The sequence below is a fragment of the Balaenoptera ricei genome, chromosome 18 (assembly GCF_028023285.1).
Source record: "Balaenoptera ricei isolate mBalRic1 chromosome 18, mBalRic1.hap2, whole genome shotgun sequence".
Taxonomy (NCBI): domain Eukaryota; kingdom Metazoa; phylum Chordata; class Mammalia; order Artiodactyla; family Balaenopteridae; genus Balaenoptera; species Balaenoptera ricei.
In genome coordinates, this window is record NC_082656.1 from 3,449,649 (window position 1) to 3,469,192 (window position 19,544).

Here is a 19,544-nt window from a genome sequence, read left to right on the forward strand (position 1 = left end):
CCCACCGCGCACGCGCAGCTCGCTCGCCGTCTCCTGGAAACACTTCCGCAAACCGGGGCCGCCGAGAGGGCCCGGCGCGGTGGGCAGAGCGGCTGCGCCGCTGAGAGAGCGGCTACGGTATCGCTTGGGGCCGCCGTGAGGACCACAGCGCCTCCTGTCGGTGGAGGCCTTCCAACCCCCGGGAGAGCGCGGGCCTCTCCTGCGAAACTAGCCAACAATTCTCCCCGGTGGACAGGGTCGTGTGGACGTGCTGTGCGAAGAGAATTCGGTGGGTGAGGGCGAGACAGGGTGACACCAAATTTCAGTACTTCGTCTTTTGTCTGAGCTGCAGTTCTTCTCACAAGAATCTACTCTAAGGAAATAATCAGATGTATTTATTTTAGCCTTATTTGAATCCATCACAATCTCCAATATTATGGGATTGTTATGTAAAGTGTGGTATGTCCATACACTGTTGATATCAGCATACCTTAAAAATTATGTGAGTAGGGACTTCCCTCGTGGCGCACTGGTTAAGAATCCGCCTGCCAATGCAGGGGACAGGGTTCGAGCCCTGGTCCGGAAAGATCCTACATGCCGTGGAGCAACTAAGCCCGTGCACCACAACTACTGAGCCCGCAAGCCACAACTACTGAGCCTGTGTGCCACAACTACTGCAGCCACGTGCCTAGAGCCTGTGCTCCGCAACAAGAGAAGCCACCACAGTGAGAAGCCCGTGCACCGCAACGAAGAGCAGCTCCTGCTCATGGCAACTAGAGAAAGCCCGTGCACAGCAGCAAAGACCCAACGCAGCCAAAAATAAATTAATTAATTAATTAATTTAAAAAAAATTATGTGACTAAAAGTAAAAGCTGAACAAACTGAAAAATCAGCAACTTTATTTAGATCTATGAGAGAACTGAGGTCACAGGGCAAACCACTGACCCCCAAATTAGAGAGAGCGAGAGAGAGAGAGAGACAGGCAAGTACAGAGAACAACAACTTATGGGAGTGGAAACCCACCAGCAGCAACCTCCCTGGGAACCAGTGCCGGGCAGGTCGTTTCACCCAGTACATCGTGTCCGACTATCCAGGAGACAAGACATACTAGAAGGCAAAAACACAGTTTGAAGAGAAAGAGCAAGCCTCAAAACCAGACTCAGCTACGGCACAGATGTTAAAATTATCAGACTGGGAATTTAAAACAATTAGGATGAATAGGCTAAGGGCTCTGATGGGTAAAGTAGACAGAATGCAAGAACACACAGGCAATGTGAGCAGAGAGATGGAGATTCCAAGAAAGAACCAAGAAGAAATGCTACAGGTAAAAAGCACTACAACAGAAATGAAGAATGCCTTCGATAGGCTTATGAGTAGAACACATGTGATGCAGGAAAGAATCTCTGAGCTTGAGGATACCTCTATAGAAGCCTCCAAAACTGAAAAAGAGAAAGAAAAAAGACTGACAGAAACAGAACAGAATGCCCAAGGACTGTGGGACAACTACAAAAGGTGTAACATACATGTAATGGGAATATCTAAAGGGGAGGAAAGAGGGAAAGGAACAGAAACAAATATTTGAAACAATAATGACTGGAAATTTCCCCCAAATTAATGTCATACACCAAACCCTCAGAGAACACCAAGCAGGATAAATGCCAGAAAAACTACAATCATTCTCGAACCATGGAAAATCAAAGATTAAAAACAGAAATCCTGAAGAAGGCAGGGGCGGGAGAAACCCTTATCTACAGAGGAGCAAGGAAAAGAATCGGATCTGACTTCTCTTCAGAAAGCGTGCAAGCAAGAAGAGAGGGGAGTGAAATAAAGTGTTAACAGAGAAGTCCCCCAACCTAGAATTCTGTACCCTGTGAAATGCTTACATGTAAGTGAAATTAATGACAACAATGAAACAAGGGGCAGGAGGGAGAAGTTAAGTTTATTTTATTAGAAAGTACTCACACTACAAAAACAAGTTATGCTGTAGAGGAAAATTACATAACAAAAGTGTTGATGCTGAATTACTGAGTGAAAAATAAACTGGCTATAGAATGGTAGGTTCAATGTGAGTGTGTTGGGTCATTTTTATTTATTTAAAACGAAATACTTACATTTCTAGATGGTTAGGATAACAGGTGACTTTTGTAATTCCTCTGTTTCAGCCATGCTGAAGTGATTTCAGCCTGGAGTGATTTTGCCCCCAGGGGACATTTGGGACATCTAGAGACATTTTTGGTTGTCACAACTAGGAGTGTGTGTCAGGGGGTGCTACTGGCATCCAGTGGGTAGAGGCTGGGTCTGCTGCTGAGCACCTTAAAATACACCAGACACACCCCGCACCCAACCACCCAACAAAGAATTATCCAGCGCAAGATCTCAGTAGTGCCGAGGCGGAGGAGCCCTGCTCTATGTTCTCCAAGTGCTCTGTCCTAAGCAGTTTCACTCTTTTGTAACTAGAAAATGCTATTTTTAAAACATCATCACCATTTTTACATCATCTTTCTTACTATGTTTGGTGCTACAAAGACCTCTCTACCCTCTAGGTTTTCTTTTCTAATTAAAAAGTATGTTTTATTTTGCCAGTGTTTCATTCATTTATTGTATTCAAGTCGTCTTGGTGTTGCTTTGTTTTGAGTGCAGGCTATGTTTCAGACAGATTTTCATAGCAATGGAGATACTCACGGGGATTACATAATGAGGATAAGATTGCGCGACCTAGAAACCAGCCTCGGCACAGTATCACAAAATCCAAAAGACACAAATCCGGCTAAAAAAAAATTGAAAACTAAAGCAGGTCTTTTGCAGAAGATCTTCTGAAAAAGCAGAAAAGGGTGAATTATATAGCATAACATACATCAACACTTCCTTGATAAAACCTCTTTTTGTATTATTTTCCTGCAGATTTTTGTCATTTTCTCCATTCCACATCCCCAAACACGTTATCCTCACAACCCTATCTCCCTCTTCCCGTATCATTTCTCACTTTGTCTCTTTTACCAGTTCTCATAGAAGGGTAATAATAATCATAACTAACGCTTAAATGATTACAAGGTGGCAGAAAGAGTACTAAGTGCTTTACCTGTACTATGGGGAAAATACTATTACCTTCCTCATTTTAAAGATGAGGAAAGTGAAACACAATGAAGTTAAGTAACTTGTCCAATATCACACAGCAGAAAAAGCCTAGATTCATGAGATAAAACCATACAGTCTGACTCTAGATTCTGTATTCTTAATACTATTCTATATTGATTTGTTTTACAAAATCCATATAAAAGTGTCAGTTATGGTAATATGATAGGGTAGGAAATGACTCTGCTTTTTGTAAAAAGTAAAATAGTATCTAAAATAGAAAATCAGGGTTTCCCTAGTGGTGCAGTGGTTAAGAATCCGCCTGCCAATGCAGGGGACACAGATTCAAGCCCTGGTCCAGGAAGATCCCACATGCCACGGAGCAACTATGCCCGTGAGCCACAACTGCTGAGCCTGCGCTCTAGAGCCCATGAGCCACAAGTACTGAGCCCGTGTGCCACAACTACTGAAGCCCATGCACCTAGAGCCCATGCTCCACAATGAGAGAAGCCACTGCAATGAGAAGCCCGAGCACAACAATGAAGAGCAGCCCCCGCTCGCCACAACTAGAGAAAGCCTGCGTGCAGTAATGAAGACCCAACACAGCCATAAATAAATAAATAAATAAATAAATAAATAAATAAATAAATAAAATATATTAAAATAAAATAGAAAATCAAATCCTATAAAGCACCTATAAAGTAACTGAGAAGAGAGTGAGGACTTACAAGTGCAAAATATAAGGGAAAGTGTGTACCCAGAAAGGTAAGCAGGATATGGAAATTCCTGCAAGAGGGCCATTTCCAAACCAGGTGAATTTAGTACCTGTTTTGATGCTCTCACAGGACGTAAAGTCCAGAAGTCAAAGTCTAGAGCCCACCCCAGGGAGGAAGTACAATGGGGACTCTCCCTACATAAAGCCTGGGCCGGAAGGAAACTCAACCAATCCAATGCCCAGAATACTGTGGGAAATTCACATTGACATTAAGAAACAGGAGGGGGGCAATAATCTCCTGTCTTGCAAATATTATAACCACGAAAATGTTATTAGATGAATTTACAACCTAGATTCATACCACCTAAAAAACTTTCAGAAAAACTTCAAGTTGTGAATATAGTTTTAAAAGTTTGGGATTAGTAGTGCCTAGGAATGTTATTAAAGCAAACTCAAATCCATTTTGGGTGGAATGCCACTCTACAATAGGTTTTAAATAATTCTTACAATTAACTTTCCAAGGAAAATTGTTAGTCACAATAAAAGATAACTAGCACACAAGGAAACAATTCTCAAGAGATAATTTGCAAGAACAACATGAGTGGCAATAAGAGCTTTAATAACTATCAGGCTTAGTTTATAAAACAATTATGCTCAATGCTCATTATGTTTAAAGAAATGAGACATGATGAAAATATATGCAGTGTATGGGAAAAGCAGTGTCTTAATGAGCAGACATGAAGAAGAACCAAATAGAACTTTTATAAATGAAATACAAAAATTGAAATGGAAAACCCACTGAATGGGTTTAACAGATTAGACACAGTAGAAGAAAGAATTAGAAAACTGGAAGTTACTTTTGAAAATTACCCAGAAAGGAATACAGAGAGACAAAAAGATTGTAAATATGAAAAAAAAGTTAAGAGAAATGGAGGATAGCATGAAAAGGTCTAACATAAGTCTTGCCACAGTTTCACAAGAAGAGAAGGGGGGTAGAGAGACTGGGGCAAAGATAATATAATACCTGACATTTTTCAGAATGCATGGAAGACACCAATCCACAGAATATGGAAGCTCAATGAATTCCAAGAGGAATAAATAAAAAGAAATCCATATCTAGACACACCGAAGTGAACTAGAATCACTATGGTGAATTCACTATGGCAACACCAAAGACAAAACTGGAGAGCTTAAAATCATCCAGACTAGAAGAGGAACAAATTACCTCCAGTTGATCAACAATTAAACTGACAGCTGACATCTCAGCAACTGAGGAAGCCATATAACATTGGAATAGTATCTTCAATATGCAGAAGGAAAACAATGACAATCTAGAATTCTCTTCCCAAAATATCTTTCAAAAAATGAAAATGGAAAAAAAAAACCAGACATTTTCAAACAAAAAATACAGACTGAGAGAATTTGCCATGACCCATATTAAGGCAAATTATTCAAAAGTATACTTAAGGATAAGGAAGATGATCACAGATGGAAGATCTAAGATAAAAAAGAAATGAAGTTTTTTTGATGGCACAAAATTTTAATAAAGTTTTAAGAAGTTTAAAAAGAAAAGAGTTCAAATATATGATCTAGGCATGAGATAAAATACTCTAAAATACTTGTATTCTTTTAGAAGACGGTAGGAGTGTTGGTTAATTTTAGCCTTAAAAAGTTATATTTACATATGTTTTAATTTCTAAGGTAACTGCTAAAATATAGAAACAGCACATAAGTTCCAAGTTAGTATAAGGAGAAAATGGAATTTTAAAAAGATGTATTTGCCACAACTTAAAAAGAATATCAATAAATAAATTTAGCAAAATGTGTATAAGATCTCTATAGAGCATGTTATAAAACTACATGGATGGATGGATGGATGGATGGAAGGATGGATGGATGGAGAGATAGAGAGTTAAAGAGATAGATATATAGATAGGTAGATAGATATTACACACACACACACACACAGAAGACCTAAATAAATGGAGAGATGTACTGTGTTTACAGAATAGAAAACTCAATTTTGACAGTTTTTTGGAATACTGGTCAGGTATTTTGTTGAATGCCCCTCTACTGGAATTTATCTAAAGTTTTTCTCATAGTTAGACCAGGGTTAAGGGCTTTGGGGGAGAAGACCAGACAGATAAAATGCCATTCTTATCATATCAATATCAAGTCATATTGTCAATATGATTTATCATTGTTGTTGTACACCTTGATCGCCTGGCTGAGGTAGTGTTTGTCAAGTTTCTCCACTGTAAAGTTACTATTTTCCCCCATTTCTATCCTCTCCTCTCTCAAAGGAGCTCACTATTCAAAGTTCATACTTAAGGAGGAAGGAGTTATACACCCCATCTTTGAGGGCTGAGTTTCTACATAAGTTGTTTGAAATTCTTCTGCACAAGAAAATTTTCTGTTCTCTCCCATTTACTTATTTACTCCATCATTTGTTTATATCAGAATGGGCTCATGAATATTCATTTTATACTTCAGGCTATATTCTGATAGTTCTTCATTTATTTTCTTGCTCAAATTGTTCTGGTTTTGGCCATTAGCAGCCCTTTCACTTGGCTCCTCTATCCCTTTGACATACCCCCATCAATACTGGGGGTTTTGTTTGTTTGTTTTTAGCCCTTCCTTACTTTCTGGCGCTACAAGAAGCTCCCACCTCATTTTGCATCTTTCCCACCCCAGCCCTTAGAATTAACTATTTCTCCAAAGAGCTCTGGTTCTTTTATTGAAGAATGATATTAGAATCCAAGATCTGGGCCCTAGGTATGCCTTTTCCTACTGGAATGTTAGCAAGAGTTCTTTTTTTTTTTTTTAAATTTGTTTAGTTTTGGCTGTGTTGGGTCTTCATTGCTGCACACGGGCTTTCTCTAGTTGCGGCAAGTGGGGGCTACTCTTCGTTGCGGTGCGTGGGCTTCTCATTGCGGTGGCTTCTCTTGTTGCAGAGCACGGGCTCTAGGCGCACGGGCTTCAGTAGTTGTGGCTCGCGGGCTCAGTAGTTGTGACACACGGGCTTAGCTGCTTCGCGGCATGTGGGATCTTCCCAGACCAGGGCTCGAACCCGTGTCCCCTACATTGGCAGGCGGATTCTTAACCACTGCGCCACCAGGGAAGCCCCAAGAGTTCTTTTTGTTTATATACATTTGCTGTTTGTTTGTTTTCTTTTCCTATCACCTTGTTCTGATTTTGTGGATCTCATCTCTCTAGGTATATAAGGTATTTGTTTGTTTGACTGTTTGTTTTTGCTTCCCGAATTATCTCCATTCCCTCAAGGTTTCTTTCTAGGTTTGTTGTTTTGGCTTCTGACTTTCATGTCAGAACTCTCCTCTAATATCTGATCATCTTTGACCATCCTTTCAAGTAGTAAAATGTTAATTGAGAACAATCTTTGTTGGAGAGCTTGATAATTGGCCAGGATTGCTACAGATGATGGGGTGGCGATGTGGCACTTTTATCGGGGATCTCGCACATCACAACTTGAAGGTCTTGTGCATGGGAATGGACACAAGGAGCCCTGGGAACAGATGTCCTGTTAGCAGCAGGAGCAGAGCCTGAGTAGAAGCCCCAGTTGGACACCACACGCAGGATGCAAATGATCCAGACCATCTGCTTCCCTGTCGCTAGCTCTGCCCCGGTGAGAACTACAAGATAACAAAGAGCCCCAGTTCCTCTGTCACGACGAAGGGGTGGGTTCACTCAAGGGAAATGAATAGACACTATAAAGGAGAAGAGTTTTGTTCACTGAGACTCATTTTTATTCTTACTATTGTTCATAAAGCATAGGGTCCAATTTAAGAGGACCTCTATGTGCACCAGTGTCCCTAAATTCTAACCTTCCCTAAAAAAGTTGGATCAATAAAAATTACCAGATTAAGTATTTCCTGCTGTCGTAATCACATTACTTACGCAAACAGGTCACTTAATACAGTTACAGCACCAAGGGAGGAGTCCCCGAGACTTATAAGCTAACCCGAGGGAAGGCCAGCCAGCCAAGAAGAGTTCTGTCTCTTAGGGTTAGTCAGACTGGTGAATATCAAAATACCAACTTGATCATTGACCATGAGAAACACACGTTAAAGCAGACAGCAGTGAGGGTCAGCGTATTCTCTTCCTATAAAGCTAAGTGGACACTTTGCATTGAGAAGCTTGCTTAGTTAGCATGAATTCGGGCAAGGGAAATGACCTAAATGATATGACAGGCTGTTGTCATTCAGCCAAGATCCTGATGCAGCTGTAAACCCATCTGTAGTTGTGATGTACCAACTACAAGACAAGAGAGTAGTGTTTCTGGGCCAGGAAAGCCTCTGGGGGCAGCCCTGACGGCTCATTATCATAGGGATATATTACATATCCCCAGTCTAGTTTCTAAACATCTCCGTGCTGAGACCCCATTTCTTTAGAAATGCCACCTGGTCTGCTAAGCTCCTATCAAGAGGTAGCCTGGAAGCCATGCTGTCTTTTGGAGGGAGTCTTAAAACATCTGTGCTTTGCTTAATTTTGTCTTGATGTGTATATTTATAATTTCCTTTATTATCCAACTTCTAGGAGACACCTAGATTTTGCCTTATATGTGCCTACAAAGACTACTTAAAATAACATACTAGTTATTGATGACTTTAATAAAATATAATTTTCTTAGTTGACCTTGCATTTAAAAATGGAGGGTTTTTTGCATCAAAAATTAACAAATACACAAAAAGCAGTAAGTAAACAATCATGATGGTTTGAAATAATGAGGAATCAGTCTTCCACATTCATTTCTCCCTAATGCTTAGTGTTTATTTTTACACTTTTTTTTTTTTTAAAACCCACTTAGTTCCCCTGTAAAATACACAAGAGATGTCTGATGCTATGATTGTCATGTGAGAAAACATTTCATATTTTAAAATTAAATGTTAATGCTTTTATAATTATATTTACTGCTTACCGTCTAATGGGATATTATGAAAGCAATCACACTTCCTAATCTGGGTGTTTCTTAAATAGAAATAAATCATTAAAAGAGCAAGAATATTTCACTTGGCTGCTTTTCTCAGCTTTTATTTTTAGGTGGATTACTGCAGAAGCTGAAGCCTAGGCTCAGAATTCTTTCTGGAATCAAAGCTGTTTGAATTCAGATCTCATATCTGCCCCTTAATAACTGTGAATTTAGTAAAATTATTTAACTTCTCCAACTCCTGGTTTTCTTTTCTGTAAATAGCAATACTTACCTTTATCCCCTCCATGGAGTTATTTGTTTTGGTTAAGTGAAATAATGAACCAAAATCCGTTAAGCATAGCAGCTGGCCTTAATAAATTCTATAAATAACAGTTGTGTGTACATGTGTATCAAGCAGAGTGCATCTTGGAATCCCCATAGGTATCTGTATACCTCCTGAGCCTCAAGTTAATTCTGAGTTCAGAAATTTATTTGGATCAGGCTGTGTTCATCTGGGGAGACTGAGTGAAGGATGAAATATTTGTTCTTATCTGAGTGCACTGCATGCTGTATTCCAGTGATCATATTTGGGATTCTATAACCTGTGATTGAGGAGGCCCAGCCAAGTGCACACCTCCGGGTTAGGCCACGTACAGGGCTGTTTCAGTCTCATGCTGAAGTTGAGACCTCGTATAATGTTTCCAGGTCAATGTGCACCTCACTCTCTCAGGATATGAGGGTTTGGAAGCTTGCCCCTTATTCTATCTTAAAAGTTATTTGTAATTTTTCTGCTTTTCCTAACTGTGTGACCTTCTCTCTGAATCCTTTAGATAAGTGAATCTTGGTGATTTACCCCAGGGGCATATGTGTCTGCGTTTTCTGTCCATTTGTACCCGCTCTCAACTTTGGTCTATACAGTGGCCGGTTGTGCCCTACTCTGTGTAACCACTTTATTGAACACTGGGCTCTTCCGGGGTGAAGTGGGCGGCAGCTTTCTTTTTCTCCACGGCTGCCCTCCAAGCCTGCTTTGTCAGCTATCCTTTACCCTCTCCTCAGTAGGAGCTTGAGCTCGTAGAGAAGGACCGGTCACTCTTGGGTTTTAGAACAATCTGATGTTTAGGAGTTATAGGCTCATCCCACTTTCCCCCCATTTGCTTGCTAGCTGCTGCCTCTGCTCCCTGGGAATCAGATCTTACTTGGCTAGCCCCATTACAATCTGGCATCATTGATGTATGAAGGCCCCCTCTTTCTCCCTCGGGCACTCAGTCAATTAGTTAACCCTTCGCCCATCCTCTGGGACCTCCAGACAGCCTCATTCCCTGAAGGAGGTACCACCCTCTCCAGTTCGTTTCTTAACGAGCTAGCTCTTGGTTTCCGATATACACAAGGGCTGGCTATTCTTCTTCTAGATTCACTTGAAACTTCTCAGTATCTGTACAATATATCTGTCTTCTTACGTCTCCCCCACACGTACATACACTTGTGCTTGAACTCTGTTGAGAGGATTTCTATTGCTTGCAACCAAAAGAGGCCTAATTAAGGTATGGGAAAACGGATGGAAGGGAATTGGACAGGCTTGGGGGAAATTTTATCCATGCTATGGGAAAGTATTAAGAATGCATTCCTGCTTCACAGAAGTGGATATTGGTCTATGAATATGTGCCAGAATATTAAATTAATATCATTAATATCAATTAATATTATCAATATTAAACAGCATTTATTGTTATATTCCAGTCCTATAGATGTTCTGGACCTTGGTTCATCTTGGATATTTCCTATGTTTCTCCAGTAACACGTGTAAAATTCATCTTTTAGTGTGGATTCCTACTAAAGATTGTATCCTAAATTTAGAATAATGGGACTCAACTATAATGGCTTAACACAGAAGTTGATTTTTCTCTGAAAAGAAATCGGATGGTAGGCAGACCAGGGTCGTTTCAGTGGTTCTATAATATCATCGATGACCAGTGTTCATACTGTTTTTCTGCTACATCCTCCTTAGCATATGACTTCCATTCTTAAGTCCCTCACGGCCCAAGATGGCTGTTGGAGAGCCAGCCATGTGTCTTGAGTTCCAGGCAGCGGGAAGAAAGAAGGAGGAGAAAGGCAAGAGGGATGTATGCCAGCTCTCTCCTCCTCTAAATGAGCCAACGCTCATCTCATGTCTCCCACTTACATCTAATCAGACACATTTACCTGTAAAGCAAGCTGGGATTCTGGTAAGTGTGCCACCTTGAATAAAATTGGGATTATTATTTTTTTTTAAATAAATTTATTTATTTATTTACTTTTGGCTGTGTTGGGTCTTCGTTGCTGCGCTCAGGCTTTCTCTAGTTACGGCAAGCGAGGGATACTCTTCATTGTGGTGGCTTCTCTTGTTGTGGAGCACAGGCTCTAGGCGTGCAGGCTCAGTAGTTGTGGTGTGCGGGCTCAGTAGTTGTGGCTCACGGGCTTAGTTGCTCTGCGGCATGTGGGATCTTCCTGGACCAGGGCTCGAACCCGTGTCCCCTGCATTGGCAGGCGGATTCTTAACCACTGCACCACCAGGGAAGTTGGGATTTTTGTTTTTAATTATTTATTTATTTTTTGGCTGCGTTGGGTCTTTGTTGCTGCGTGCGGGCTTTCTCTAGTTGCGCGAGCGGGGCCTACTCTTCATTGAGGTGTGCGGGCTTCTCATTGCGGTGGCTTCTCTTGTTGTGGAGCGCAGGCTTAAGTAGTTGCAGCACGCGGGCTCAGTAGTTGTGGTGCACGGGCCTAGTTGCTCCGTGGCATGTGGGATCTTCCCGGACCAGGGCTCAAACCCACGTCCCCTGCATTGGCAGGCAGATTCTTAACCACTGTGTCACCAGGGAAGTCCTGGGATTATTTTTTTTTAATATATATATATTTTTTTTCCTTTTTAAATTTTATTTATTTATTTTATTTATGGCTGTGTTGGGTCCTTGCTTCCGTGCAAGGGCCCTCTCCAGTTGTGGCAAGCGGGGGCCACTCTTCATCGCGGTGCGCGGGCCTCTCACCACCGCGGCCTCTCCCATTGCGGAGCACAGGCTCCAGACGCGCAGGCTCAGCAATTGTGGCTCACGGGCCCAGTTGCTACGCGGCACGTGGGATCCTCCCAGACCAGGGCTCGAACCCGCGTCCCCTGCATCGGCAGGCAGATTCTCAACCACTGCGCCACCAGGGAAGCCCCCTGGGATTATTTTTAAGGAAAAGGGGAAGAATAAAAATTGGTGGCGACAAGACAGCTTCCCTCGTTTATTTTATGCTGACATCGCCAAGCTTCTCCTGATCTTAGCTTATCCACTATGATCGTCAGGTCATGAAGGCGACTTTTTCACGCCCCATGCCCCACACTCACACATAGGAAGGACATAATTTCAAAGTAAATGACCACACTTTGAATTAAATACATTTAGCTTCATGGAAAACTCCCTATAGTTCTTTCACTTTTCTCATTTGGGGGATGACAGGTGAAAACTTTATCAGATCATCACTGTTTTGATCTGTTGTTGGGAACTTTTGTTTTAGCTTTAGTCTTTCCTCCCCAACTTTACATTTTGAAAAACTTCAAGCCTAAAGAAAAGTAGAAAGAGTAGTACAGGAACACCCATATACCCCACCTATAGAGTCACTGATTGTTAATATTTAGTCACAGTTTCATTATGGATCTCTCTATAAATTTTGTTGTTGTTGGATCTTTTGAAAATTTAGTAGGATTTTTAGAGGAAAAACACTATCTAAATCTTTAAAGTCAATACAGCCCTTCTAAGAAATTCAAGATAGAGGGACACTGGTTATAGATAGTCTCTAAAAGATAACTTCTAACTTGGATATTTCAGAGGATCAGACCATACTTATTACAGATCCCTTTAAATAGGCTTGAGGATTTCACTTCCTCTCTGTGTTAGACCCTCAGCTTCTCAAAGGGTTATTCTGATCTCAACACACCACTAAAGCAAGCCTATTTAGATATTTTAATGCAAATCCAAATTAGAATTTTTTACAGTACTATTGCCTTTCAGATAATTCAGCTTGATTATAACATTAACAATGTCATCATACAGCCAGTAAATCAGCAAAAGATGGGGTTTCTTAACAGAATGTTCACAATATAAAAAATAAGGGGAAGCAAAATGGCTTGCTATCGAACTTAGAATTCAAATAACTTGCTTCATCCTCTGAAAGAAGCAATTCACATAGAACTGATACATGGGTTCAGGTCCCATAATGTCCAATAAGAGTATTTGGAAACATGCTTTGGAGTAGGATGTTACTCTTGTCAGGAAAGAAAGGTAAAGGCAAATTCCAGGGCTCCATGGTTTTGCCTGGCTGGAAGGGGTTTTATCTTACACAGGCATGAAGCTTATGTTATTGCCACCTTACTGTGAAGTTTTCAGTTGAATAAACAAACAATTGGGTTTACAGAAACTGCTTTCTTTGGAATTTTATTTCTGTAGTGCATACGGGTAAGAATTTCTTTTCTTTTTGCTAATAGGACAAACAGAAGAAGGCATATAAGATCACAAAGCCTCTTTGAGGTCCAGTCTTACATTTGGTGCCTCTAGAGGCATGTGGTAGATTGTAATACTGCTTATCAAATATTCCAGTTTCCATTTCTGCAGTGCGCCTTTGTGTGGGATTTTGGGGTTTCTGCAGCAATAACTTAAACTACTCTGACAGATACAAGACAGAAATGCTGTACTAAAATTTTTTTAAAATAAAGTTTAAAAAATAGTTTGTCAATTTGAGTGGTTCCCTTCCAAATTCTCATCTCTGAGTGATCTTCTTACTATTTTCTTTTATAAACTTATTTTTAGAACTGTTTTAGATTTACAGAGTTATTACAAAGAGAGTTCCTATATACCCCACACCCAGTTTCCCCTATTATGAACGTCTTATATTAATCCCTGCTACATATTTACATGCTCTTTCCATCCAGCTAATCTTACATGTGTTGGTAATTAACATATATGCATTTAAGTGCCAGGAATTTTGCTCTTACTAATTTTATGTTGGTATTCTTCAAAAGTTTTGGAAAGAATACGCAATGGAATTAACACACAGGTTGCCACTTTTTACCTTTTCACAAAAATCATCTGGATCTATATTTTTTTGTTTCCAAGTCAAAAGTACCCTTTGATTTTATATCCCCAGTTCTCTTAATGACCATCCTATACTCATCACTGATAATAGCATTCTCTAGACCACTGAAGCTCAAAAAACCCACAATATTTTTTCTCTTCCTGCTTAATCACTATGAACTTTTTCTTTATACTATAGTTCAAATATGTCCCTTTTCTTTTTTATCATTCCCACAGTGACTGCCATAATATTTGAAATGCATTTAATTTTTAAATTATACACAGAGATGGTGTATTAGTCTGCTCAAGCTGCAATAATAAAATACCACAGACTGGGTGCTTAAACAACAGAAATTCATTTCTCACAGTTCAGGAAGCTAAGTTCAAGATCAAGGTATTCATGGGCTCTCTTCCTGGCTTACAGAATGCTGCCTTTTGGATGTGTCTTCAGAGGCAGAGAAAGTGAGTTCTCCGGTGTCTCTTACTGTTAGGGAACTAATCCTATCATGAGGGTCCCACCCTCATGACCTCATCTAAACCTTACTACCTCCCAAAGGCTCCATCTCCAAATACCATCGCATTGGGGGGTTAGGGTTTCAACATGTGGATTTTGGAGGGACACGGTTCAGTCCATAGCAGGTGGCAATGCCCAAGCTCAATGCAGGAGAAAGTGCTGCATTAAGGGGAGCTGTGAGACGTCAGGTTAGAAAGATCCGTGATGTGTAAGACTCTGAGCGCCACACGGGAAGTCCCACGGTTTCTGATCAAGGCAGTGTCCTGGTGGGAATTGTTTTAGAAAAGCAAATACGGTGGTTGCATATAAGACGTACTTTACTGGAAGAAATCGCAGGTAGGAAAACCCTCTCCGAGAGTAATGTAACAACCCCTGATGGGAAAATAAGGATCCGCATTATGAAGGCAGAATCTCGAACTCACCACCGCCCGCAAGCCTTTCCTCATCCTCCCGTCAGAGGGAATCTCCTCTTTAAAGCCCCATTTTCCTTATGTTTAAGGGTTGCTCACGGAACCCTTACATCGTTCTTGCTTCTGTACTTTTCTTATCCCGTCTACTCTGTGCATCCTCCCTTGCAGGAAGCAAGGATATAAGCAATAACTGAGATTAAACAGCCATAATGCAAAGGTTACGTCAGCACAGATGCCGAAACAGGAAGAACCGAGACAGACACGATCCCATCAGGACCTCCAGGCGCCGCCCTCTCCCCTCCCCCTCCCCTCCCCTCCCCTCCCCCTCCCCTCCCCTCCCCTCCCCCTCCCCTCCCCTCCCCTCCCCCTCCCCTCCCCCTCCCCCTCCCAGCGGCCCCTGCGTGGCCGCCGGCCCCGCCCACTCCCAGCGGCCCTTGCGTGGCGGGCGCGCTCCCGGAGGTGCGTGCGGGCGGCCGCTGGTTACCTGCGCTGCGCCATCTCCACACCCTCGGGCCGGTCTTCGCGGCCGCTGGGCTCCGCGTTCGCGCAAGGTCGCGGCTGGGCGGGAGCGATGCTGCCCGGCCCGCTTGGGCCTTGAGGCGGGAGCGGCGAACCGACCCATTAGCTTGCCGACCGCGCCGAGCCCGCAGCCATGTCCGCGGGGTTCTCCTTCGGGAGCAGCACGCTGGGCTCCTCCACCGTGGCCGCCAGCGGGAGCGGCACGGGCGGCGGTTTCTCCTTCGGGACCGCGGCGTCTAGGTAACCGCGAGCGGCCTCCTTCCCGGCGGGGCTGTGGGCGGGCGGCCTGGGGGTCGCGGGCGGCCGGGGCGGGGGGCGCCGGCTTCCACGCGGAGGCCCGGCCGCGGTTTCGCCGCTTCTCTGGGCCCATCCCGCCGCCCGGTGAATGTCGGAGGGATGAATGGAGCTAAGGTTGTCGGATCTAAGCTCTTTTTAGAAAAAGAGACTTCATAGGAAATTGTAAGGGGAACAATGACAAGTTTCTCCCCGCTAATGGAGATGCCATTGCAGGATATACGTTTTGGGACATTAGTGAATTCGTGGTTATTTTAAACGCGCTTTCAAACCGTTTGTGCCTTATGGGGCCCTATCTGTCCTCTTGTTTTTTTTTGTTTCAAATACTTGTTACAGCACTTTTTGGTGGTAGTTTTGAACAGTATGTGCAAATTAGTATATCACAAGTGAGGACATTGTGCTGACTCTCATTGTCTTTTACTTAAATTGTGAAATGTAGACGCCATAGTCATCGTCTTTGTGCAGCCTGCCACCCCACCTCTTCAAGTGATAGCAATTTGGCCAGCAGACGTCCAGAAAGAGGCAATTAAAGTAAAGATCATTTTAATGATGTGAGGTTTGCTCTTTGGAGCTCAAACTTTTGAAGATAAAAATGGAGATCATTAAATCAAATAATGTGCCTAGAATGAGTTACAAGATAGCTCCCGAAGCTGGTAGATCAACAAGGCAAAAAACCCTCCAGTTTTGCCTGTATGGGAGGGGGTAGGGTGGTCAAAGACTACACAGTGAAGTCAGAAATCTGGAGTTTTCCTTAATAGCTCCTATGCTGTCACTCTGTGCACTTGATCAGTAAGGCCTGATCATTTTAATGCTTTACTTGCCGTTTGCTTCACTTCCAGGCTCTTGTCATTCGTGGAACAAATGTTTGTTGAACGCATTCCTAAGTAGTAGGCTCCCCTTTAGGTGGTAAGATAAATAAGTCCTGCCCTCCTGAAGCTTACATGAAAGATCGTAATACTTAATGATTCCCGCCAGCTTCTCAACCAGTAACCTTCTCCTGTTAGATGAAAACTGCTCCCATCACCTCCTACTTTGATTAGTTCTCTGGAATCCCAGTTGCTGTCTCAACTGCTTTTACATCAACTTTTTTTTTTTTTTTAACAACGTTGTAGCCAGATTAAAAAAAAAAAAAAAAAAAAAAATTCCCATTGCCTCCCTTCAATGATTTTCCACTATCCTCGGAATGAAGTAAAAATAAACCTTACCATGGTCTGCAAGGCCCAGGCTGGAACCTCTTCAGACATCCTGAGCCCATCTTCTCATTTCTGTTTGCTCCAATTCAATGATCCAGACCCAACTGTAAAAAAAATAATAACATCTACAGGCATACAGATAAGTCACTGAAACAGTTTCAGCGAAAGATACTACCCTTACTCTCTGATATTTTCTATGCACGTTGATATTTTCTTTTTTTTTTTTTTGGCCTGATATTTTCTATTCTGTTCATTTCCTTTTTTACAAATGCTGGTTGTGAGCTACTAAATTGATTTTTTGCTCATCTCATGGGTCCTGATCTTAGTTTGAAAAACACGACTTGGGCTTTTTCTCAGTTTCTCAGGTGAAGGCCAAACCCCTTCCCACTTTAGGGCAGTTCCCTCTGCCTGGAATTGCCCTTCGACCTCTTGTGCTGAGCCGATGCCTGCTTGTGAGGCTCAGGTGCTTACGTCGGAGGGAAGCCTTTTCTGACCTGTCATTGTAGAGAGGTTTCCACCCCTTACCCTGGACCATAGCACTTAGCACAGTTGGGTCAGTTCGTTACATTTTTTGTTGACTTGTTTGCGCTCCATGATGGTGGAGATCTTTTCATGCTGGTTTTCCAGGAGCCACGGTGGAGCTCAATACGTATTTGTTGAATGCATGAATGATTGATAAATCTCTTTCACTGGTTGGAGACTTCCTGAGGGCAGGACCTGAGTCTCATCTACCACTCCGAGTCCCTGTGACAGTGCCTGGCAGGGCTTTTATAAATACCTGTTGAATGATTGAGTAAATGAAGTATTAGCAATAAACTAGAAAAATGTATACATGCTGTAGAGAGGCTTGGGAAATTAATAAAAGGAGAGACGGTCTAACACCTGCCCATTGGACTACTGGTTTGGAGACCTAACATTCTTTCGGTAAATGCACCTAGGTTAGGTTAGCTCCCAAGTCCACGGTAAGGCAGGATTCCATTCCTCATCTGGCGGGGTCTGCTGGCTTCTCTACATCATGTCCTTGTTGAGGAATTGGCAGATAATATTGGTTGAGGCAATAATTGGTTAGGTCTGAGGTAGCTTTTTGTTTTTCTTTAAGTGAATATTTCTACCACAGAAATTTCTCCTTTGCTTCTCTGGGAAAGTAAGATTTTACTTTGATATATTTTCTTTGGTAATGTTTTCAACTTTATGAAGTTGTGAAACACTTCATTGTATCTTTACTTAAATTGTCAAGAAATTTTAAATACTTTAATTGTCTTAAAAATACATACTTTCACTTTGTAGCTTTTGTGTATTTATGGAATAGCAGTAAAAACATGGGATTGCTGACTTGTTTGGGAGGAAGGGAAGCATAATAAACATTTCCTTAATTTGATTCTTCATAATTTGCCAACAAAATGTTTCTTAAAAATACGTTTTGGTTCAGCTGATTGTTTAAAGATCTGTGCTTTAATTCTGGGTGAGACCTTGCAGCCCTGCTCTGCCAGCCCCCTGTGCTTATACGCAGAGGGGCACGTGCACACGTGCTGATAGGAAAAGACACAATTAGGGTGCACCCTCTCCTTTTTTCTGCGCAGTGTTGGTGACTGATTTCAAGTTCTCCTTCCTTAAAAAGCTCCTCCCTCTCCGTTCCCCTCACAGTGATTAACAGGCATAGAACCTTGTACATAATATGTTTAGTTGAATTTATAAGTGCTCCTTATGGTAGCAGTAGCAACAGCATTTATTGAGTGAAGTTAATTTGCCCTTCATAATCTCTAAATCTTTACAAAAAATCTTAAGCGGGTACTGTTATTCCCATTTTGCTGATGAGGAAATAGAGGCCCAGAAACGTTATGTCACACAAGTACCAGCACGTTGGAGAGCTGGTACCGGAGCCCGGCCAGAGCACTACCGCCTGCCCCTTCCATTGAAATGCCGCAGGCTGTGAAGCTTTTTTTTAAAACTGGCATGGGGTTCCGCCATGGTGTTTGTGTCTATGTGGAAGGCCCGGGAGAGAAGTAATAAAGATACATGTATAGCATGAACGGGATTTCCCATTATGTTATACATGTTGTAATCTCTCTTAACTCTCCTACATAATTTTTGAAGTGTCAAATCGTCAAGATTTTTTGGCTTGTTTTCATAATTTGTTCTACCATTTATAGATAGCAAATTTGAGCCTCTGCAGCTTGCTAAGAACAGTTGAAAAGCTGTAAACTTTGTTCACATCACTTGTTATTATCAGCTGCTCTTTTTTAAGCTTTCAGAACCTCTGAAGAGGGTTTCTGCTGATCTTACACAGTCTTTGCAGAGGGTAGCTTTGCTTTGCAGCTTCCTCATACCAGGGTATGTCTGTTCTTGTCCCTCATCCCCACCCCCAGGGGTGGCGATACAGCAACAGAGAGGTGGCGGGGACAGCTTCGAGTAACTCTCCTATTTCTGGGCATGTCTTTATGTTAGCAGTCGGGGAAGAACAAATGAGCTTAGCAGTGTGAATTGTACGTACATGGTTCCGAAGGAAAATGATCCATATTTGTAGGATTTCCTATGGCTGTTTTAAAATACGCTAGTTTTCAAACAAAAACTGATGAAAGCAGAATATACGTGATCTTGTTTATGATTCCTTGGCATCTGAAATCCTAATTGCTATAGATTCTGCTTTTCTTGAAGACTGGTGTTGCATTTTTTAAGAATAATTTTGTATGTGGATTTATTTTTATAGAGAACAGAAAAATATTTGAACGTGGTTGGTGGAAGGTGAGTTGTGATTACTTTTGTATCCTGTGGAGATGTGTGAGATGCTTAAATGGAGAAATAATTAACCTCGAAGAGCTAACTTGCGTTTCCCGTAA

General features: G+C 41.9%; 1 protein-coding gene across 5 annotated transcripts in view; it reads left to right on the forward strand.

Moving 5' to 3' along the window:
- The first annotated feature begins 15,130 nt into the window (after positions 1-15,130).
- NUP58 (nucleoporin 58) overlaps positions 15,131-19,544 on the forward strand; it is a 43,765-nt gene continuing 39,351 nt past the window's right edge. For all 5 annotated transcript variants that reach the window (XM_059902466.1, XM_059902462.1, XM_059902464.1 and 2 more), the window contains exon 1: positions 15,131-15,460. In XM_059902466.1, coding sequence (XP_059758449.1) covers positions 15,354-15,460 — 107 coding nt within the window. In that variant the 5' untranslated portion in view covers positions 15,131-15,353. The remainder of the gene's footprint in view (positions 15,461-19,544) is intronic.